Genomic DNA, 23,854 nt, shown 5'->3' on the forward strand with positions numbered 1-23,854 from the left:
CTTCCTCTGTGCTCCTCAGGTACGCTGGCCGAGGGCCGGCGGCGGCTCCGGCGACAGGAAACAAGAACACCCACCTGATGGAGCTGCGGCGTTTCCTGGACAACGCCTTCGGCCTGGACGCGTTCAAAGACCAGGAGTAAACCTGAGACCTGGAACACACCCCCACCCTCACCCCCACCCTCCACCCTCCACCCACGCCGTCACCACATACAGATCTATCAGTTCATCACAAGATCATTAAACTTTAACTCTGTCCCATCTGGTTGTAAACAGGAAACAGTTCAGAAGCTGCTTCACAATCTTCATGTTTTTAGGTTTTCTATGATGTTTATGATTCAGCTGCTTTGATTAAACAGATTCAGCCTCAGCATGTCAGGTCAGACGTCACGTTAACATCCCTCCTCTGATCTGATCTCAACTGACCCGACTGAAGTTACAGCGCCATCATGTGGTCACAGCTGCTGTCTCTAATGGATCTCTACCTACCGCTGGATCAGGACCATCAACAGCTGCTTGTTGACTTGGAGACATGATCCAGATGTTGGAACAAGATGGAAAGACTCTCACATGTTAAGATCTGATTGATTTATGAGACAAAGACTCAGATTAGACCTGAACCCTGAAGCTTCGTCCTCAGAGGAACCAGGTCTCTGATGAGGAACAAACATCTGGTGATGAAGGAGATAAAGACACCAGAGTTATTACAGCTGAGATCAGATCAATCAGGACGGATGTTAATACGTCTGAACGAGACTGAAACAAACTTCTCAAAGGTTCAGTTTTCAGAATCTGTTTCCTAGAACGTAGAACCTTTTCCATGGAGTCTGGTTCAGAGTAGAACCACTGTAGTTTTGGTTCTGGTGGAACTGATCCTGAATCTAAACCTTTATTGACACGACGTCCTCCGTCCAGCTTTTCACCCTCTAGACCTTCATCATCATCATCATCATCACTCCCTCTGTCACTGACACATGATCAGTTCATCTTCTTCATCCTAAATGTCCTGAAAGGTCACAGGAAATATTTTAAGTTTTTAAATATAATAATAAATTGCTGGTTAGCATCGTTAGCGCTCCCCCATTAAGAACCAATGGGCGTCCGGCTAGCAGGGAGTGAGGAGTGAGAATCACTACAGGCAGCAGGTGTGTGTGTCTCTAAGGAGAAGTCTGTTATTAGTCACCATGGCAACGCTTAAGGTTTTATCGTCTTTTATTTTGAAGGGATATCTGAGTTCTCGCTGCACCATCTGCTGATTATTGATTATGGCCGCCGCCTCTCGTCCCCTCTTCTCTCCTCTTTCATCCCGTGCCAAAAAGCAAAAAGCATCGCAGCGTCTCTGGTTTTTAGGATTTATTCTTTTCTTTCATTTATTTTCTTTTTTGTGTCGTCTGCCGAGCAGCTGAACGAACTCTGTCGACAGGAAGCAGGAAGAAGAAGAAGAAGTCGTGGTGGAGGATGAAATCAGCTGCAGGCGGAGTTCTGGGCTCCTGTGAGACAAAGAAAATGACTTATTTATTTTCATATTAGGGGATTGAAGTTCATTATTTTGCTTCATTCAATAAAGAATGCTGTATGTACTGAAGCTGCTCCGTGTGTCTGAAGCTTTGTTGACTTCATTTATAAAATAAAACGTCTGAAAGTTTAGACTGAATATTTACAACCTTCATATTATGACCAGATTTAAACAGGCTTAAAATGAGCTGGATTTTCAATGGAGTCTGGTGTGACTTGTTGAAGGTGTCACTCTGCCCTCTGCCGGACAAACGGCTTCACTACAGGTAAAATACTAAAGCAGGAAGTAGCCTCCACAGGGGGGCGCTGCAGAGCACAGCTCCGCCTGGTGGACACTAGAGGAACTGCATCCTGTTAATATAATAAAACGATGATTAACACGTTCATTAATATAAGAATCACTACGTCACAGGATGTGACGGATGGAAGAAGAGACTCTGAGCCCGGGACCGATGAACGTCTGCTTGTCTCCATCGTCTGATCTCTTGTTGAATTCCTTTGTTCTCCTCTTCCTCCTCCTCTTCCTCCTCTTTTATCTCCATCTTGTTACTGTCAGGTGTGTCTGTTACCACGGCAACAGATGCTAGATCACAGCCACATCTTGTGTTTTTATTGGTTTGTGGGGACCGAGTACCAGCGTTGTCCAGAAGGAAAAAATGTCCCCACAACTTGAGGATTAAATTCGATCAGACTTGGTTTTAGGGTAAAGGTCAGAGGTCAGAGGTCAGAGGATGTATTATGTCAATGGAAGGTCCTCACAAAGTGTGTGTGTGTGTGTGTGTGTTTGTGTGTTTTCTTTTTTTTTTTTTTTTTACAACTTTATTTATAATTTTCAACAAAACATTGACATAAGTTCAGCATTTCTTACAAAAGTTGTGAACCCCACCCCACAACCCCCCACCCCCATCCAGGTGGCATCCCCACAAATAAGAAAACAGGTATACACAATACAAAAAAAAAAAGAAAAAAACAAACAAACAAACAAAAAAACCTCAAACCAATCTGTGTTGATCATTATAGCACCAACATCCGGACCTCTGGCACATGAGAGAAGTAAAAAAATAAATAAATCCCAACAGTCAGAATACGGGCATTGAGGAGACGAGGGACGGCAGTCAGAGAAAAGAGCGAGAAAATAAATTACCAACAAATAAAAAACACTGAATCAGGCAAAAGGCAGACTCTTGATATGAGTTATGACCTGTGACCAGGTTCTGTCATATTTACCCTCCAAGCCGTGCACTGTATACCTAATTTTTTCCAGAGCTAATCCCAACATCACCTCTCTAATCCAATGGACATAGGAAGGAGGGTTCAGCAGTATCAGACGGCGGGCATGCAACGAGGCAAAGGCTATTGCATTTTTATGGAGGTGGGAGAGCTTCAGCTATCAAAGGGTCAGGCCGCAGTGATTCGCCAGATATAGCTGACAGTGACTGAAAAACTGATGACCAAAAACCATACAAAGATGGACATGACCAAAACATGTGCCCCAAGGAAACAGGAGAATAAAGACATCGAGGACAGTTTGGTGCAACATTAGGGTATAATTTAGACAGTCTGTCATTAGAATAATGCAACCTGTGGACAACCTTAAATTGAATCAAGCCATGTCTAATACAGAGAGAAGATGTGTGTTTACGCTGTATGGTATTTTTCCAGGTGTCTTCTGGTATCATTTCTCCGACCTCTCCTTCCCATGTATGAGGGCAGCTATCAAGAATTAATGCAGAGATCTTTGATATTGCTCTTTTAGTGGGTTGACTCACATTAAGAACTAAATACAGTCGGTCTTTAGAGGGTGGAGATGGGTACCCTGAGAAAAATGTAGAGGCAAAACTCCGAGCCTGAAGGTATCTGAAGTAGTGAGACTTAGGTAAATGATTTAAATGAAACAAAGCCATCCTCAGTGAAGAGATCTCGAAAGAAGACCAAGCCACTTCTGTGCCAAGCTGCAAATGAGTGATCTATTTGAGATGGTGCAAAAAGATGATTAAACATTATTGGAGAGAAGCTACATGTATTTGTCAAATTAAAATGTTTCCTGAATTGACCCCAGATCTTAATCGAATTTTGAACCACCAAATCTGAGTTCAGCTCAGGTGCTTTGATATTTAGTGGGAGAGGAGCCGTTAAGATCGAAATCGGAGAAACTGGGAGTGTAGCTCTCAGTTCCATATCAGTCCAGACTGGACCCTCCTTATCTGCAAACATGGTTATCCAATACGTCAGCTTGACAACATTAGCTGCCCAATAGTAAAATAAGAAATAGGTAAACCCAAACCAGCATCAGATTTAGCTCTCTCCAGCTTGCTTTCCTTATACGTGCAGGTTTTTTGTTCCATATGAACAAAGAGATAAAGCGATCCAGCTGAGCAAAATAGGATTTGGGCAGAAAAATGGGAATCATTTGGAATAAATAAAGAAACCTGGGCATTACAGTCATCTTCACTGCATTTATCCGTCCTGCCAGTGAGAATGGAATTATTGACCACCTATCCAGATCAGTTTTGGTTTGATCTAAGACAGACCTGTAGTTAGACTGGAAAACAGCTTTAATTGAGCTATTTCTATTCCCAGATATGTAAATCTGTCATTTTCAATTTTAAAAGGCAAATTATCATAAGTGATCTGTTAGAATAGAAACAATAAAGTGTGTGTGTGTGTGTGTGTGTGTGTGTGTGTGTGTTTTCTAAGAGGGGAGGGGGTCACCGTGATGTCATCAGACTTCCTGTCCGAGTCAGACAGGAAGCTGGAGGGAGACTGTTTCTAGGTGCATTGTGGGAAATGTAGGAACTATCTTTCTCTCTGCAACAAGAAAAAAAAATAGAGAAAAAACATTTAATTAGGAAGAAGAAGAAGAAATAAAAACAATCTGTAGGTAAATGTTTAGAAAACCAGGATCACAATGATTTAAATTTAATAAATATCAGACCAGATATTAACATCTGTCCTGAGAGACCTGGAGCCAGGTGTGAACTCTGATCTGGTCTCTAGAGTCCAGGTGTGAACACTGATCTGGTCTCTAGAGTCCAGGTGTGAACGCTGATCTGGTCTCTAGAGTCCAGGTTAAACAGGTCCAGGTGTGAACACTGATCTGGTCTCTAGAGTCCAGGTGTGAACACTGATCTGGTCTCTAGAGTCCAGGTTAAACAGGTCCAGGTGTGAACTCTGATCTGGTCTCTAGAGTCCAGGTGTGAACGCTGATCTGGTCTCTAGAGTCCAGGTGTGAACGCTGATCTGGTCTCTAGAGTCCAGGTGTGAACACTGATCTGGTCTCTAGAGTCCAGGTTAAACAGGTCCAGGTGTGAACACTGATCTGGTCTCTAGAGTCCAGGTGTGAACACTGATCTGGTCTCTAGAGTCCAGGTTAAACAGGTCCAGGTGTGAACTCTGATCTGGTCTCTAGAGTCCAGGTGTGAACGCTGATCTGGTCTCTAGAGTCCAGGTGTGAACACTGATCTGGTCTCTAGAGTCCAGGTTAAACAGGTCCAGGTGTGAACTCTGATCTGGTCTCTAGAGTCCAGGTGTGAACGCTGATCTGGTCTCTAGAGTCCAGGTGTGAACACTGATCTGGTCTCTAGAGTCCAGGTTAAACAGGTCCAGGTGTGAACACTGATCTGGTCTCTAGAGTCCAGGTTAAACAGGTCCAGGTGTGAACACTGATCTGGTCTCTAGAGTCCAGGTTAAACAGGTCCAGGTGTGAACACTGATCTGGTGTCAGTCCACATGTGGAGGTGGTCTGGGACACATGTGACCTCCTTCCTTTGGTAGTGTGAACACACAATGAGTCCTGGGTCACATTAAAGACCACCTACTCAACAGGGCTGATCTGAGGAAGAGGAGTTTAACTCCTTCATTCAACCACTAGTAGAAATGATCACATGAATCAGTGATGTCTGTTCATTAGTAATGAGAGACTTTTAAAAGATTCTGAGAACCAAACTAAACTAGAAACTGATCTGAACTAGATCTAGAACTAGATCTTATCATGTGAGAGTCTTTCCATCTGGTTCCAACATCTGGATCATGTCTCCAAGGCAACCAGCAGCTGTTGATGGTTCTGATCCAGGAGTAGCTCCCTCCCTGTGTCCCCTCCCCCTTCTCTCCCTCCCTCCCTCCCTCTGTCTCCCTCCTCTCTCCCTCTCACCCTCTCTCTCTCCATTTACCCCCCCCTCTCTTTCTCTCTCTCCCTCCCTCCCCCCCACTCCCCCCCCCCTCCTCCTCTCTCTCTCTCTCTCCCTCCCTCTGTCTCCCTCCTCCCCCCTTTCTCTCCCTCCCTCCCTCTCTCTCTCTCTCCCCCTCGCCCCCTCCCCCCTCTCTTTCTCTCTCTCCCTCCCTCCCCCCCACTCCCCCCCCCTCCTCCTCTCTCTCTCTCTCTCCCTCCCTCTGTCTCCCTCCTCCCCCCTTTCTCTCCCTCCCTCCCTCTCTCTCTCTCTCCCCCTCGCCCCCTCCCTCCCTCTTTCTCTCTCTCTCTCTCTCTCTGCCTCCCTCCTCCCTCCCCCCCCTTTCTCCCCCAGTCTCCCTCCCTCCCTCCCTGTTTCTCTCTCTCTCTCTCTCTCTCTCTCCCTCCCTCCCTCTGCCTCCCTCCTCCCCCCCTCTCCCTCCTCCCTCTTTCTCTCCCTCCCTCTCTGCCCCCCTCCCTCTGCCTCCCTCCCTCCCTCCCTCTTTCTCTCTCTCTCTCTCTGTCTGTCTCCCCCCCCCTCCCTCTTTCTCCCCCAGTCTCCCTCCCTGCCTCTCTCTCTCCCTCCTCCCCCTCCCTCCCTCTCTCTCCCTCTCCCTCCCTCCGCCTCCCCCCCCCTTTCTCCCCCAGTCTCCCTCCCTCCCTCTCTCTCTCCCTCCTCCCCCTCTCTCTCTCCCTCCTCCCTCCCTCCCTCTCTGCCCCCCTCCCTCTGCCTCCCTCCCTCCCTCCCTCTTTCTCTCTCTCTCTCTCTGTCTGTCTCCCCCCCCCCTCCCTCTTTCTCCCCCAGTCTCCCTCCCTGCCTCTCTCTCTCCCTCCTCCCCCTCCCTCCCTCTCTCTCCCTCTCCCTCCCTCCGCCTCCCCCCCCCTTTCTCCCCCAGTCTCCCTCCCTCCCTCTCTCTCTCCCTCCTCCCCCTCTCTCTCTCCCTCCTCCCTCCCTCCCTCTCTGCCCCCCTCCCTCTGCCTCCCTCCCTCCCTCCCTCTTTCTCTCTCTCTCTCTCTGTCTGTCTCCCCCCCCCCTCCCTCTTTCTCCCCCAGTCTCCCTCCCTCCCTCTCTCTCTCCCTCCTCCCCCTCCCTCCTCCCTCTCTCCCCCCCTCCCTCTCTCCCTCCTGGTTAACCTGCTCCGTCCTCTCTCCGCCGGCAGAGATGCAGAGGACGCCCCGTGAGTCTGATCCTGTCCCTCAGTGTGACCCGTACTAACCGCCGTCGTCTCGTTCCTGTCCGGGTGAAGTGTCCTGGAGCTGCGGGGATGGTGTCGCCTGCTGAAGCCGGATAATCAGACGCAGAGGTCGGCGGCCGGGGAGCAGAGAGCAGAGAGCACAGAGCAGGGCTCCGTGTGGGATTTAAACTCTTCTGTGGATCATCCGGGGCGTCTGTCACCGCCCGGGCTTTGGGTGCGCTCGGTTCTTGATGTCCCGGAGGCCCCGAGGAGCTCAGACTGCGGAGCCCCGGAGCAGGGCTCGGACACCGGGGAAGTAGAGGAGGTAGGTCGGCGGTGTGGAAATATGTCCCGCCGTTGTGTCTGTGTGTGTGTGTGTGTGTGTGTGTGTGTGTGTAACCGGTGCCGGAATACGGGGCTATTAACCGGAATGTACCGGTTAGGATTCTACCACCGGGCTGTTCGCTGTTCACGAACATTAGTAAATGTTTTGTGTCGGAGGAAGAAGCTAGCTGGTGGCTAACGTTAGCATCGCAACATTCCATTGTCAGAGAACGCTGGGCTAGCCAGGCTAACAGGCTAGCTCGGTAAATGTTGATAATGGATCATGATATTCTCCGTAAACGTGTCAGATTTATCACATTAAATGAAGCTTGTTGTTCGGTTCGTCGTCTCTTTAAATAACAGTGTTTGGTGGAATATTTGCGGCTGTTTAGTCGCTGTGAACTGTTGTCATCTCGTTAGCATGCTAAAGCTAACCAACGGCGCTAGCTAGCTAGGAGAAGCCTCATTTCCCTGCCGCTGTGAACGCAGGGAGCTGGCTGTTAGCATGTTAGCATGTTAGCATGCTAGCATTAGCTTCCCCAGTTGCAACACCGCAGGGAATCTCAAAATGTCTCCCCGGACTCGGTCATTTTGTTTGCGGGGTTCGACCGGGACCGGCCCGTCTTTACCGGGACCGGCCCGTCTTTACCGGGACCGGTCCGTCCTAACCGGGACCGGTCCCGGTTCATTTATCAGAAATAGTAGCCGTTAGTAGCAGGCGCGTGCGTGTGTAGCGGGCACGCGGCTCTTGTAGTTGGTAGTTTGAAGACTGAGGCAGTTTGATGGAAATAAATGATTTATATTTAATAAAATATTAGTTCATTATTAGGAAAGAGGTTAAAACCTTCTAATAATAAAAATATATAATATATTCTTTGATGGAAGATGATTAGTCTCAGCATCAACTCTAAACATTTACTGAGAATAAAATCAAAATATTTAAATTTAAATGTATAAAAGGAAGAACGTTTCTATAAAGAGACTAAACCCTGTACTGGAAAATAATAAGAAGTTAAATCTTCAGTCACAATGAGCAGAAAAACGAGTTAAAAATGATTAAAAATTTAATTGTTTTAATTAATTAAATCATTTTAGCCAATATCAGTAATATAATTATTACAATAAACACATGTTGCTGAAACGCTCTGCTTCATATTTAATGTTTCTACACTTTAAACGCTGTGTTCACCTTCATGCTGGATGTTATTAACAGTTATTAATCAGTTATTAATCAGTTATTAACCAGTTATTAACCAGTTATTAACCAGTTATTAATCAGTTATTAATCAGTTATTAACCAGTTATTAACCAGTTATTAAAGTGTCCTGATGCTTCATGTTTAATATGAATCATTTGTCTAAAACTACAGCAGAGACAAAAATTAAACATTAAAGTATAATAGTGTAAGCTGCTAACTGATAACTGCTGTTTCATAGTTTTAGTTTTTAATTATTAGTTACATTTAAAATAAATAAATATTTAGAATATTATTTAAAATGAAAAGTGAACAAGTCTTTTTGAGTTTGTTGAACATTGAACGGTTTATTGTAGCATCAGCTGATGTTCTGTTTGTAGGTGAGTTTAAACTCACCTGGAGGAGGAGGAGCAGGTGTCTCTGGTCATGTGACCAACAGGTGTTTGGTATTAATTAAACTGGTAGTTGTAACTCAAACTTCTGGTCAGTCAAAAAGCTTGGTAAATGTTATATTTATTTGTTAATTCATATATCTGCTCTGCTCTGTGGCAGCCATGTTGGCTCCGTCTCGTCCAATCACAAGCTTTGTTTATCAGGAAGTGATCAGTCGTTCCAGCTGTTTGTTGCCTTCTAGTTTTAATTCCAGTTAAACTCAGTCAGAACTAATTATTGCTGATGTGTGTTAACGGCTCAGAGCCTCAGTCTGTGAAACCTGCCGGACGTTTCCCTGCTTTTATTATTTCTGTAAACGGAATCGTAATCGATGGGATTTAACTTTGAAGGAAAAGTTGTTAAAAATAAATAAAATAAATAAATAAATTCTTTAATGTGAAAGTGAAACCAGATTTCCATGTCAGTGACATTTCCACCGACGTGATTAACTAAACGCTCCGTTTGGATCAGCTGTTCTGTGAATGAAATGAATAAAACATCAAACTACAGGTGCAGCTGATCTATCTGACTTCTGATTGGTCGTCCCACTTCCTGTATAACCTCTGACTTTATATTAATAATCAATGAATCTATATTTAATACATTTCACCTAAAACATTCTCAGATATTTAATAAACCGAAACAAAGAAAGCATCAGATCAGCAGATATTCATCACGTTTCATTAGTTATTGAAGGAATTCATCGTCAGAATCGTCCGTCACATGTTTAAAATGATGTCTCCAAGTGTTTTGTTGGACCAAAGATATTCAGTTATATTATTATGGATCAGTACAGGTGTTCCTCAGCTTCATCAGTGAATGAGTGAGTTTCTTCTTCTCTGAACGAACAGAAACACGTTGTAGAGACTCGTTGTAGAGACTCGCTGTAGAGACTCGCTGTAGAGACTCGTTGTAGAGACTCGTTGTAGAGACTCGTTGTAGAGACTCGTTGTAGAGACTCGCTGTAGAGACTCGCTGTAGAGACTCGCTGTAGAGACTCGCTGTAGAGACTCGTTGTAGAGACTCGCTGTAGAGACTCGTTGTAGAGACTCGTTGTAGAGACTCGTTGTAGAGACTCGCTGTAGAGACTCGTTGTAGAGACTCGCTGTAGAGACTCGTTGTAGAGACTCGCTGTAGAGACTCGTTGTAGAGACTCGTTGTAGAGACTCGCTGTAGAGACTCGCTGTAGAGACTCGCTGTAGAGACTCGTTGTAGAGACTCGCTGTAGAGACTCGCTGTAGAGACTCGCTGTAGAGACTCGTTGTAGAGACTCGGTGAAACTGGCGGCAGGTCCAGCAGGTAGCGCTGAGCTCAGGTGAGTCACATGGCTCAGGTGTGGTTCTCAGCTGCTCTGTGTTTGTGTTCAGTTGTTTGACCTGTTTGGTTGAACGCGTGCGAGTGTGAGGACTCGCCCTCTTTACTGCTGATAGTATCTACAGAATCGAGCCTTTTCTCTATGGACTTCTGAACTGATTGACGGCCGGTGTGTTTTTATCACTGAGCGAACCAGGAAGTGAAAAGGTTAATTACTCAGATTTATAGCAGCTTCACTGGAAAATAAAAACATGGAGCTTGGAGCTGATCGTGTTTTTGTGACGTTTACAGAAAGTCTTCACGTTTTGTCCTGAAGCTAAAGTTGATGTTCATTTAAAAGTCACCAGTCTGTTTCCTGTCGCAGGTTTTTCATTTAAGAATAAAAAGTTTAAATATAATTGAGTGGAACAGAAGAACATCACGTTCCTAAAGATATTATATGATTTAAAGTGAAGTACCAAGTAAACACCACACCAGACTCCATTCAGAAATCATCCTTTTTAATGTGAGCTCCCATTTGTCTTTTAATGTGACGAGGAAACAGCTGTTTCCTGTTTACATTCAGACAGAGATGGTTTGTTGGAAGGCGAGGTGTCACTCTGAGCTGTTTGTTGATCTGATGAACTAAGAAAATATTCACCAGGGAAGATTCTTTAACGTTGATTTTATACCAGATGGAAGATTTTAGTCACAGTCTGGAAGGAAACCTCTGAACGGGAGGACGGGTTCATCTAGAACAGATCAGAACCGGATCCGTTCTAGATGAACCCGTCCTCTGAGCTGGAGGACGGGTTCATCTAGAACGGATCCGGTTCTCATCAGTTCTTCTTCTCTGTCTGGTTTTAGATCTGGTCTCATTCAGAGGGAGCTGATGTTTCATCTGTTCATTATTTTCAGAGCAGTAAATTAATTCTTTGTTAAAAACGTTTTCTCCTAATAACACATTAGAAGATGAAGATCCAAACTTTACCTGATGATTGATCTCAGAGTTTAGATTTATTCAGTTAAATGAGTAAAGATGTTGTTGATTAACGTCCAGAGTTGATTCTGATTGGTCACTGATTGCTCCGAACACACTCAGAGTCTTCTTCTTCTTCTTCTTCTTCTTTAATTTTTTGATTTGAGCCAACCGCCATTAAAACAGAAGAAGAAGAAGAAGTAGTTTTTGTTTATGACAGACCTCAAACAAATAACGACTCAAGATCGTTTAGAAAATGTCTCAGTCTGTCCCGCTCGTGTTCAGGACGTCCTTATACTGTAACACTCGTTTTATTCCTCAGCTGCATTGTGGGTAATGTATTTTTTAAGATATAAATTAAAAGCTGCAAGTGATCAACAAACCTAAATCATTTTTAATAGACTTGTTGGAGAAAGGGCTGATGGGAAATGTAGTATCATCTGACAGGAGACGACTAACACCTGTCTGTCTGTCAGTCTGTCAGCAGTCTACCTGTCTCTCTGTGACTGGACTCCATCGACCATGAACCCTCTGAACCAGATGAAGGCCGGACTGGGCAACAACCCACACAGGTAACACACACACACACACACACACACACACACACACACACAGGTAACACACACACACACACACACACAGGTAACACACACACACACAGGTAACACACACACACACAGGTAACACACACACACACACACACAGGTAACACACACAGGTAACACACACACACACACACACACACACAGGTAACACACACACACACACACACAGGTAACACACACAGGTAACACACACACACACACACACACACACAGGTAACACACACACACACACACAGGTAACACACACACACACACACACACACAGGTAACACACACACACACACAGGTAACACACACACACACAGGTAACACACACACACACACACACACACCTCACACACACACACACACAGGTAACACACACACACACACACAGGTAACACACACACACACACACAGGTAACACACACAGGTAACACACACACACACACACACACACAGGTAACACACATACACACACACCTCACACACACACACACAGGTAACACACACACACACACACACACACAGGTAACACACACACACACACACACACACACAGGTAACACACACACACACACACACACACACACACACAGGTAACACACCCACACACACACACACACACACACACCCCTGATGACATTAGCGTCCTGCAGACTGAACTGACTGATGACCAGCTGATTTAATCAGGGGGGGTTAGGGTTCAGAACCCGTCTGTACGTCCACTGACTGCTTTTAAACGTTCTCTAATGAGTGGAACGTTATCTGCCCCCCTCCCTCAATGTCTGCAGCGACGGCTCATACCCCTATGACCCCTCCAGCTGGCAGCAGCCCACCAATCAGCCCACAGGATCCCTGTCTGTGGTCACCACGGTCTGGGGAGTGACCAACCCCTCGGCCAGCCAGGTACGACCCCCCAGGAAAGAAGAAGAAGAAGCTCGTCATCTCCATGAGAGAGAAACTCAGCTGTGTTTCTGTGTCTTTCAGGGTCTGGGTGGAGGGGTGATGGGGCCGGGGGCCAACCCAGGTGGGGGGCCCATGATGCAGGGCCCCGGGGGGCCAGGCATGGCCGGGGGGCCGGGAGGCTACATGGGCCAGCAGGGCTACGGGGAGCCCGGCAAAGGCTACATGAACCAGGGCATGTACAGCCGGACGACTGGGGGCTACGCTGGAGGACCGGGGGGGTACACAGGAAGGTGGGTCTGACTCTGGTCTGACTCTGGTCTGATCTCTGGTCTGATCTCTGGTCTGATCTCTGGTCTGACTCTGGTCTGACTCTGGTCTGATCTCTGGTCTGATCTCTGGTCTGATCTCTGGTCTGATCTCTGGTCTGACTCTGGTCTGATCTCTGGTCTGACTCTGGTCTGACTCTGGTCTGATCTCTGGTCTGATCTCTGGTCTGATCTCTGGTCTGATCTCTGGTCTGATCTCTGGTCTGATCTCTGGTCTGGTCTGATCTCTGGTCTGATCTCTGGTCTGATCTCTGGTCTGATCTCTGGTCTGACTCTGGTCTGATCTCTGGTCTGACTCTGGTCTGATCTCTGGTCTGATCTCTGGTCTGACTCTGGTCTGACTCTGGTCTGATCTCTGGTCTGATCTCTGGTCTGATCTCTGGTCTGACTCTGGTCTGATCTCTGGTCTGATCTCTGGTCTGATCTCTGGTCTGACTCTGGTCTGATCTCTGGTCTGACTCTGGTCTGATCTCTGGTCTGATCTCTGGTCTGACTCTGGTCTGATCTCTGGTCTGACTCTGGTCTGATCTCTGGTCTGATCTCTGGTCTGACTCTGGTCTGATCTCTGGTCTGACTCTGGTCTGACTCTGGTCTGATCTCTGGTCTGACTCTGGTCTGATCTCTGGTCTGATCTCTGGTCTGATCTCTGGTCTGACTCTGGTCTGATCTCTGGTCTGATCTCTGGTCTGATCTCTGGTCTGATCTCTGGTCTGACTCTGGTCTGATCTCTGGTCTGATCTCTGGTCTGATCTCTGGTCTGATCTCTGGTCTGACTCTGGTCTGATCTCTGGTCTGACTCTGGTCTGACTCTGGTCTGATCTCTGGTCTGATCTCTGGTCTGATCTCTGGTCTGATCTCTGGTCTGATCTCTGGTCTGGTCTGATCTCTGGTCTGATCTCTGGTCTGATCTCTGGTCTGACTCTGGTCTGATCTCTGGTCTGACTCTGGTCTGATCTCTGGTCTGACTCTGGTCTGACTCTGGTCTGATCTCTGGTCTGATCTCTGGTCTGATCTCTGGTCTGACTCTGGTCTGATCTCTGGTCTGATCTCTGGTCTGATCTCTGGTCTGACTCTGGTCTGATCTCTGGTCTGACTCTGGTCTGATCTCTGGTCTGATCTCTGGTCTGACTCTGGTCTGATCTCTGGTCTGACTCTGGTCTGATCTCTGGTCTGATCTCTGGTCTGACTCTGGTCTGATCTCTGGTCTGACTCTGGTCTGACTCTGGTCTGATCTCTGGTCTGACTCTGGTCTGATCTCTGGTCTGATCTCTGGTCTGACTCTGGTCTGACTCTGGTCTGATCTCTGGTCTGACTCTGGTCTGATCTCTGGTCTGATCTCTGGTCTGATCTCTGGTCTGACTCTGGTCTGATCTCTGGTCTGACTCTGGTCTGATCTCTGGTCTGATCTCTGGTCTGACTCTGGTCTGATCTCTGGTCTGACTCTGGTCTGATCTCTGGTCTGATCTCTGGTCTGACTCTGGTCTGATCTCTGGTCTGACTCTGGTCTGACTCTGGTCTGATCTCTGGTCTGACTCTGGTCTGATCTCTGGTCTGATCTCTGGTCTGATCTCTGGTCTGACTCTGGTCTGATCTCTGGTCTGACTCTGGTCTGATCTCTGGTCTGACTCTGGTCTGATCTCTGGTCTGATCTCTGGTCTGACTCTGGAGGACGACCAATCAGACGTCCTCTACATGTGTCTGTATCTGATGTTTATGTCTCAGTAACGTTCTCAGACTCGACAGGTTAAAGCCAGTATCCACTCTGACCTCTGACCTCTGACCCCTGACCTGTCTGCAGCTACCAGTCCAACCCCGGTGGCTCCAGAGGCTCCACTGACTTCACTCAAGCTGCCGCCGCCGCCGCTGTGGCTGCTGCTGCTGCCACGGCAACCGCCACCGCCACGGCAACAGTCGCCGCCATTCAGGAGAAACAGAACCAGGAGATGAACTATGGACAGGTGAGCAGGTGGGACCAGGGCAGGCGCCCCCTCCTGGACAGGTCAGGTGATTCAAGGATCATGTGTTTGGTTTCAGATGGGAGGTCCCGCCTACAGCAACCAGTTCATGGCCCACTCTGGGCCCCGAGGCCCTCCTGGCATGCCCCCTGGAGCAATGGGCCCCGGACCAGGCCCCAACAGGGGTCCGCAGTCAATGGGCCCCATGTACGGCCCTACAGGGGGCCCACAGAGAGTCCCTCAGCACCCAAACTACGGCCCGGGACCACAGCAGGGACACCTGAGGCCCTCACAGGGCCTCAAACGGCCCTACGGCTCTGAGGTGAGTTGGTTCTCATCAGATTGGTCCCTCATTAGACCAGACTGAGCAGATGACTGAACCTCTCACTGTCTCCTCAGTCGTTCCCAGGGATGTCTCAGCAGTACGGTGTCCCTGTTGGCTCCGGTGTCAACGTCATGCCGGGCCCCGGTGGTGCCGGTGGTTCGATGCCAGGCTCAGCTGGAGGTGGTCACCCCGGCCCCGGCCCCGGCCCCTACCCCGGCCCCAACATGCAGTACCACCCAGGTACGAGATGAGAAGGGGATGGGAAGTAAAGTCCTCGTGGTGTCGACCTGTTGTCAGATTTTAGTTTTAACACAGTCTGTAGCCTAGCTTAGCACAAAGACTGGAAGCAGATGGAAACTGTTAGCGCTGTCAGAAGAGTCTCTATCACAGTTTGTGTTTTTCTTTTTTACCGTGTTCCCTGCAGGTCCTGGAGGTCCAGGTTCTGCCCCCCAGCGCTCCGGCTCCTCCCCCTCCTATCAGACCCATAAGATGCCCCTCCCACAGTACCCCTCCTCTGGGCCGCCCAGCTCTCCCTACTACAAGGTGACCAGTGAAGGCCGGAGCAGTTGGACTGATCGGAGCTCAGTAGGTTTGATGACTTTAAACTGATTCTGTTTGTGTTTGTATAACAGGACCAGTTTAATGGTCAGGGTGGAGGCTTAAACGCTCTGACAGCAGGGGGCGCCGGTGGTGTCTACAGCTCCTTCAACCAGCCGTCAGGGGTAAGAGTCTGAATTAAACCAACGAAGAAGAAAGAGCCTGTATTATGTGTTAATTATAACTCTCTCTCTCTCTCTCTCTGCTAGCCTGGGCGAGGGTTGCCTGGTTACCCCTCCTCACCAGTCCCTGGAAACCCCACCCCTCCCATCACACCCAGCAGCTCCATGGCCCCGCCCTACATGTCGCCCGGCAACAGTGATGTCAAACCGCCGCCCTCCTCCTTCCTGCCTGACATCAAACCCAACATGGCCAGCCTGGCCCCTCCCCCTCCTACAGGTGTGCTCACATACAACAGGAAGTGAATTATTCAGATTAGTATCTTTATTTTTGTAATAATTAACTCATCTGATCATAACTAATCTGTTCATAACTAATCTGATCATAACTAATCTGATCATAACTGATCTGTTCATAACTAATCTGATCATAACTAATCTGATCATAACTAATCTGATTATAACTAATCTGATCATAACTAGTCTGTTCATAACTAATCTGATTATAACTAATCTGATTATAACTAATCTGATCGTAACTAATCTGATTGTAACTGATCTGATCATAACTAATCTGATTATAACTAATCTGATCATAACTGATCTGATTATAACTAATCTGATCATAACTAATCTGATCGTAACTGATCTGTTCATAACTAATCTGATCATAACTAATCTGTTCATAACTAATCTGATTATAACTAATCTGATCGTAACTAATCTGATTGTAACTGATCTGATCATAACTCATCTGATCATAACTAATCTGATTATAACTAATCTGATCATAACTGATCTGATTATAACTAATCTGATCGTAACTAATCTGATTGTAACTAATCTGATCATAACTAATCTGATTATAACTAATCTGATCATAACTGATCTGATTATAACTAATCTGATCATAACTAATCTGATCGTAACTGATCTGTTCATAACTAATCTGATCATAACTAATCTGTTCATAACTAATCTGATTATAACTAATCTGATCGTAACTAATCTGATTGTAACTGATCTGATCATAACTCATCTGATCATAACTAATCTGATTATAACTAATCTGATCATAACTGATCTGATTATAACTAATCTGATTATAACTGATCTGTTCATAACTAATCTGATTATAACTGATCTGTTCATAACTAATCTGATTATAACTGATCTGTTCATAACTAATCTGATTATAACTGATCTGTTCATAACTAATCTGATTATAACTGATCTGTTCATAACTAATCTGATTATAACTAATCTGATCGTAACTAATCTGATTGTAACTGATCTGATCATAACTCATCTGATCATAACTAATCTGATTATAACTAATCTGATCATAACTAATCTGATTATAACTGATCTGTTCATAACTAATCTGATCGTAACTAATCTGATTATAACTGATCTGTTCATAACTAATCTGATTATAACTGATCTGTTCATAACTAATCTGATTATAACTGATCTGTTCATAACTAATCTGATCGTAACTGATCTGTTCATAACTAATCTGATCGTAACTAATCTGATCGTAACTAATCTGATCATAACTAATCTGATCATAACTAATCTGATTACAGTGGATGAAACCTACTATGATCAGATTATTGTCACAGGTAGTGTGCAGGTGTGTGACTTGTTGATCTGCGGTTGCTAGGTAACCCCAGTGATGACCTGCGGCTGACCTTCCCTGTGAGGGACGGTGTGGTCCTAGAGCCCTTCAGATTAGAGCACAACCTGGCCGTCAGCAACCACGTCTTCCAGCTCCGAGACTCGGTCTACAAAACTCTCATCATGAGGTACACATGAACTAATTATTATTTATTAATTAGTTCATTAATAAATAAAAGGAAGGACGTCAGACGTCTGACACGCTTCACAGACCCCAGAGGATGATGGTTGATGTGTTTGTTTCAGACCCGACCTGGAGCTCCAGTTCAAGTGTTACCACCACGAGGATCGACAGATGAACACCAACTGGCCCGCCTCCGTCCAGGTCTGACTCCACTTCCTGTTAGTCACTGATTGGCTCTGAGTCCCAGCTGGTCTCAGATGAATTATTTGTTCATATCTTTACTGTCTTGACCTCCAGGTGAGCGTGAACGCCACTCCTCTCACCATCGAGAGAGGTGACAACAAAACGTCCCACAAGCCTTTGTACCTGAAGCAGGTGTGTCAGCCGGGAAGGAACACCATCCAGATCACCGTCACCGCCTGCTGCTGTGTAAGAACACAAGAACACTGTTAGCTTAGCATGCTAACTGTTCGCTTAGCAGTGCTGTTAGATTGTTAACAGATAGCTTAGCATGACTATAGTCCTCTCTCTCTCTCTCACTGAGAGCAGGTTTCCTTGAGTTTATTAGTTGTCATGGTAACCGTGTCTCTACCTGTGTCTCCAGTCTCACCTGTTCGTCCTCCAGCTGGTCCATCGTCCCTCGGTCCGCTCAGTGCTCCAGGGTCTGATGAAGAAGAGGCTACTTCCTGCTGAGCACTGCGTCACTAAGAGTGAGTTCCTGTCTGCTCCATCAAACAGGAAGTACCCAGAGCCCTTCACAATAAAATGTCTGACTCTCTCTCACCCCCTCACCCCCTCACCCCCCAGTAAAGAGGAACTTCAGCAGCGGTTCAATTCCTGGGACCCCCGGGTTGAATGGGGAGGACGGCGTGGAGCAGACAGCCATCAGGGTCTCGTTAAAGTGTCCGATCACTTTCCGACGTATCCAGCTTCCTGCCAGAGGCCACGACTGTCGACACATACAGGTCAGAGCTCCGACCAATCACAGCCCTCCGTCTGCTGTGATGTCACATCGAACTCCGCAAGTCCTCTGACTGTGTCTCTGTCCAGGTGTCTGTCCTCTGACTGTGTCTCTGTCCAGGTGTCTGTCATCTGTCCTCTGACTGTGTCTCTGTCCAGGTGTCTGTCCTCTGACTGTGTCTCTGTCCAGGTGTCTGTCCTCTGACTGTGTCTCTGTCCAGGTGTCTGTCCTCTGTCCTCTGACTGTGTCTCTGTCCAGGTGTCTGTCCTCTGACTGTGTCTCTGTCCAGGTGTCTGTCCTCTGTCCTCTGACTGTGTCTCTGTGTTGACAGTGTTTTGACCTGGAGTCGTACCTGCAGCTCAACTGTGAGAGAGGAACATGGAGGTGTCCTGTGTGCAAGTAAGGAAATGGTTCAATGTCTCACTGTGGATCCAGATATTCAGGTTCTAGTCTCTAGTGGTCTCTGGTTGTCTCTAATGGTCTCTAGTGGTCTCTAGTGGTCTCTAGTTCAGATGTTGATCTTGTGTCGTTGTGTTTTCAGTAAAACTGCTCTGCTGGAGGGTCTGGAGGTCGACCAGTACATGCTGGGGATCCTCATCTACGTCCAGAAGTAAGAGAATCAATCAGAGAATCAATCAGAGAATCAATCAGAGAATTAATCAGAGAATCAGTTTGATTCGTTTTCTGTCGACTGGTTTTAAAAAAGGTGAAAGAAACAAAAGAAACGAATTTCATTCTGAACTGAATGAGACTGCTTACTCCTCCTCCTCCTCTTGCTCCTCCTCCTCCTCTTGCTCCTCCTCCTCCTCCTCCTCCTCCTCCTCTTGCTCCTCCTCCTCCTCTTGCTCCTCCTCCTCCTCCTCCTCCTCAGTTCTGAGTATGAGGAGATCACCATAGACCCGGTCTGTAGTTGGAAGCCGGTCCCGGTGAAGCCAGACATCCATGTGAAGGAGGAGTCCGATGGTCCGGTGTTGAAGCGCTGCAGGACGCTGAGCCCCAGTCACATGGTCCTTCCCAGCGTCATGGAGATGATCGCGTCGCTAGGCCCCGCCCCCTCGTCCTCCTCCTCCCCGATGCCGTACCCCTCCCTGCCTGCAGGGGGCAGTAACAGAAGCAACACGCCGGACTACCCCGGACCAGGTAGACTCTCATTTCACTTACTGACTGATCCCGACTTGTCCTGCTGCACCTGAACGCACCGCTCTGCTGACCATCTACAGAAGAATCAACAGATTAAATGTTTCAGCTGAAGACTGCTCTCTGTTCACAGTTAGAACATACGTTTATCAACTGATCAGTGAATCAGAAGCTAACTGCTATCAGAAGCTAACTGCTATCAGAAGCTAACTGCTAACAGAAGCTAACTGCTAACAGAAGCTAACTGCTAACAGAAGCTAACTGCTAACAGTTAGCTTCCAGTGGATCAGTTTCTGTCATGTTGTCTGTCTGTTTTATTGTCATTGGCTGATGTTGATCTGTGGCTCCTCCTCCTCCTCCAGCTCCGTCCTATCCCGGTCAGTCTGCTGGGTTCTCAGACTTCAGCGGCCCTGGTACTCCCGGCGTCGGGGGGGACTTCTCCTCCCCCGGCCCTCCCCCTCTCTCCTACCAGTCGGAGCTCTCCAGCGCCCTCCTCACCCCCGACAAACCTCCCCCTCACCCACTGGCTGGTCAGGTACGGTTCCCCGGCGTCAATAAGAACCCAAATAGCTCCTCGACCACAGATCAATAACCTCCTCCTCTCTCCTCTCAGATGTCGCTCCCTGGCCGTCTAGACTCCACTTCCCATGGTGCTCCTCTCTCCCAGCAGCAATCGCAGGGTCTCCATGGCAACTCCCAAATTGGGGGCAACAACCAGATGATGCAGCGTAGCAACCAGAATCCCCGTCTCCAAGGCGACAGCTCCTTTGGTCTTGGTGGGTCTGCGGACGTCCCAGAACCTTCTCTGGATGTAAGTAGGAACAGGTCATAAGGGAGAGCTGCTATTAGCCGAGAGGCTAGGAAGAGCTGCTATTAGCCGAGAGGCTAGGAAGAGCTGCTGTTAGCCGAGAGGCTAGGAAGAGCTGCTGTTAGCCGAGAGGCTAGGGAGAGCTGCTGTTAGCCGAGAGGCTAGGGAGAGCTGCTGTTAGCCGAGAGGCTAGGGAGAACTGCTATTAGCCGAGAGGCTAGGAGGAGCTGCTATTAGCCGAGAGGCTAGGGAGAGCTGCTATTAGCTGAAGGCTAGGAAGAGCTGCTATTAGCCGAGAGGCTAGGGAGAGCTGCTATTAGCCGAGAGGGTAGGGAGAGCTGCTGTTAGCCGAGAGGGTAGGGAGAGCTGCTGTTAGCAGAGAGGCTAGGGAGAGCTGCTATTAGCCGAGAGGCTAGGGAGAGCTGCTATTAGCCGAGAGGCTAGGAGGAGCTGCTATTAGCCGAGAGGCTAGGGAGAGCTGCTATTAGCCGAGAGGCTAGGGAGAGCTGCTATTAGCCGAGAGGCTAGGAGGAGCTGCTGTTAGCTGAAGGCTAGGAAGAGCTGCTATTAGCCGAGAGGCTAGGGAGAGCTGCTGTTAGCCGAGAGGGTAGGGAGAGCTGCTATTAGCCGAGAGGCTAGGAGGAGCTGCTGTTAGCTGAAGGCTAGGAAGAGCTGCTATTAGCTGAAGGCTAGGAAGAGCTGCTATTAGCCGAGAGGCTAGGGAGAGCTGCTATTAGCCGAGAGGCTAGGGAGAGCTGCTATTAGCTGAAGGCTAGGAAGAGCTGCTATTAGCCGAGAGGCTAGGGAGAGCTGCTATTAGCCGAGAGGCTAGGGAGAGCTGCTGTTAGCTGAAGGCTAGGAAGAGCTGCTATTAGCTGAAGGCTAGGGAGAGTGACAATTTTTTTTCATTGCTATTTAAATTCATAGATTCATTAAATCGTTTTCACATCATAAATATACCGGTTTTAAGTTCAGGTAACTTATAAAGTTGTTTTGATTTAAAATAAAGTGGGCCGTGTACGGCGCCCTGTGGAACACCACCTAGAACCTCCACTTCTGTTTGTTTCTGCAGTTGCTTCCGGAGTTGACCAACCCAGACGAGTTGCTGTCGTACCTCGGGCCTCCCGATCTCCCGAACAACAACAACGACGACCTTCTGTCGCTGTTCGAGAACAACTGAACACAAATTAAAAACTTCTCTGTAACATATACAAACTCAACGGCCGGTCCAAGATGGCCGCCGTCCGCACAGGATGGAGTGAACAATTAGAAGAAAAGAAAAAAAATACTTTTAAATATGAAAAGTCTTTGATGTGCGTCTATGAACTTGATGGTAACTTTATTTTATTGTTTTTTATTCTCTGAACTGTATTTGATGCTTCATTCTTCATTCCCTGTCGGAGCTGACACACAAACTATTTAAAGAGTTGAACTACAGACCACAACGTTTTTACCAAATAAAAGGAGGAGGATGTGGTTTGTAGTTAAAGCCGTGGTGAGATTGAAAAGGTTTAATCAGGTGAAGCTTTAAAGGAGAAATCCTCCTCGTCTGAGATAGAGGAGACGCCGAAGAGACAATTCACACTCGGCCACAGAATCCAGACCTGGATTTAAACCGACAGGAAGAAGCAACAGATTAATAAACAGATTAAATGTTTCTCCAGCGTCACTGAGTTCATCCATGACTCATATTTCTGTTTACAGTTATAAAACATCCTCAACATTAGACTTTTATTTTGGTCGTTTTATTGACCAGACTGCTAACAGATGCTAACAGCTTACAGCTGCTGCCACTAATGGAAGTAAACAGCTAGCAGACGCTAACTGCTAGCAGAAGCTAATGGCTCTTTCTAGTAGAATATTTTCTAACTTAATCTCAAATGAACAAATTATTTTCCATTATTTGATTTGTTCATACGGTTTGATCCATTTTAAACGTTTGTTTTTTTTTATTTGACACGTTTGAGTGGAGGACGTTTTTCTGATGTGAAATGTGAAAACATCCGTCCCAGTTTTTAGTCGAGGGTGGGGGGTCAGTTTACTGTCGGAGGAACCAGGTTCGGTTCTTCTTCACATTCTTTCTGTGGCCGAGTGTTCAACCACATCTGGAGCTGAGAGGGTTCGTCTCTGTAAATGAAACCAGACTTCATCATCTTCATCATCGTCTTCATCCTGTGTGTAGTAAAGTGACTAGAGTCCAGAGCGTTGTGGTGTCTCCATGTCTCAGTGAGTCCGGTGGCTTCTACATGATGAGTGTATGATTCAGTAACGAGAATAATAACCTTTGTAATTTAATAAACACACACTGGAAAGACACAGACGAAGAGTGGTGATTTACTAAAGAAAATAATGGAAGGCTAACTGCTAACAGCTAGCAGAAATGAATGGTCAATAGAAGCTACTTTTAACAGAAGCTAAAGGCTAACAGAAAATAGTTTCAACAGAAACAACCAACAAAAGTTGTAAGATAAAATATTAGAGAAAAAATACAATAACCCTAAATAATATGAACTCAATAAGAAAGAAAACACAGTTCAGAGTCTGACTAAGTTTAAGATAATTTACTGGAGATAAACTGATTAAATCATGGAGTGATTCATCCTTCATTCATAAAACACACAGACATAACGACATTTATCTGGATTATTTTAAAGTTTATATTTAAATAGGTTTTATTTGTTAACAGAGGATCCTCTAATTGATTATTGATCACGACTGATTGGTTGAGTCACATTTAATCAATGATCAGCTGATTGAACCTGATCATTAGTCGGTGGATTTATTGATTAATCGACCTCAGACGCATTTCGACGCTCTCTACAGTATTTAATTAACTTTCCTCTTTTACTTTCTCAGAACTTTTCATGGAAACTTTCTGTTTCTTTCCGGAACTGGATGGACCGCGCCCTGGCCGCGGGACCGCGCACCCATTCTTGGCGGGAGCGCGCTCTCGCTGCAGGGTTTTTGACGTTCCCGCAGCTCGTGCGCCGCACGCATTGGACGCTCGAGCTGTCACTGATCTGTGGCGCGCGTTACTCCAATAATGCATAGTTTACCTTTATTCACCGGGACACCGAACCGGGCGGTGTTATGAGCCGATACAGCTCAGAAATACTCAAACTCCGCAGAGGCGGGTCAGTCTGGAACATGATTCAAACGCACCTTAAAATATATAGACCTGTAGCAAGACCGAGTCAGCCGTCCTGGCTGCTGATTGGCCCTAACAATTGTCAGTTAAGTTCTGCCTCGTTGCT

At 46.8% G+C, this 23,854-nt stretch overlaps 2 protein-coding genes and 1 long non-coding RNA gene across 3 annotated transcripts in view; 2 read left to right on the forward strand and 1 right to left on the reverse strand.

The window, feature by feature from the left end:
* Nucleotides 1–1,582, forward strand: part of ogdha (oxoglutarate dehydrogenase a) — a 29,970-nt gene extending 28,388 nt beyond the window's left edge. The window contains exon 23 of the mRNA XM_084552256.1: nucleotides 20–1,582. Coding sequence (XP_084408382.1) covers nucleotides 20–140 — 121 coding nt within the window. The 3' untranslated portion in view covers nucleotides 141–1,582. The remainder of the gene's footprint in view (nucleotides 1–19) is intronic.
* LOC311493550 lies at nucleotides 1,389–18,441 on the reverse strand. The gene is made up of 3 exons (XR_014699243.1): nucleotides 18,305–18,441; nucleotides 18,061–18,119; nucleotides 1,389–1,487 (listed from the first exon to the last, which is right to left on the reverse strand). It is a non-coding gene; the product is annotated as an uncharacterized lncRNA (long non-coding RNA).
* On the forward strand, nucleotides 6,833–23,767 carry LOC311493548 (zinc finger MIZ domain-containing protein 2-like). The gene is made up of 21 exons (XM_084552257.1): nucleotides 6,833–7,177; nucleotides 11,552–11,647; nucleotides 12,454–12,568; nucleotides 12,650–12,858; nucleotides 14,693–14,852; nucleotides 14,929–15,171; nucleotides 15,249–15,414; nucleotides 15,599–15,717; nucleotides 15,807–15,896; nucleotides 15,981–16,170; nucleotides 17,557–17,698; nucleotides 17,817–17,895; nucleotides 17,992–18,123; nucleotides 18,299–18,404; nucleotides 18,502–18,659; nucleotides 18,987–19,054; nucleotides 19,197–19,265; nucleotides 19,527–19,795; nucleotides 20,155–20,327; nucleotides 20,406–20,603; nucleotides 21,673–23,767. The coding sequence occupies exons 2-21, from the start codon at nucleotides 11,598–11,600 to the stop codon at nucleotides 21,778–21,780; spliced, it is 2,844 nt and encodes a 947-aa protein (XP_084408383.1). The 5' UTR covers nucleotides 6,833–7,177; nucleotides 11,552–11,597; the 3' UTR covers nucleotides 21,781–23,767.
* The last annotated feature ends 87 nt before the right edge of the window (nucleotides 23,768–23,854 follow it).

Source organism: Chelon labrosus (genome assembly GCF_963514085.1).
Source record: "Chelon labrosus genome assembly, chromosome: 9".
In the NCBI taxonomy this organism is placed as follows: Eukaryota; Metazoa; Chordata; class Actinopteri; order Mugiliformes; family Mugilidae; genus Chelon; species Chelon labrosus.

Coding starts and splice junctions, on each gene's coding strand:
- LOC311493548 (XM_084552257.1), top strand. CDS start 11,598: ATGAACCCTCTGAACCAGATGAAGGCCGGACTGGGCAACAACCCACAC. Junction 18,124..18,298: donor CCGTCACCGCCTGCTGCTGT/GTAAGAACACAA, acceptor CTGTGTCTCCAG/TCTCACCTGTTCGTCCTCCA. Junction 20,604..21,672: donor TCCCAGAACCTTCTCTGGAT/GTAAGTAGGAAC, acceptor TTGTTTCTGCAG/TTGCTTCCGGAGTTGACCAA.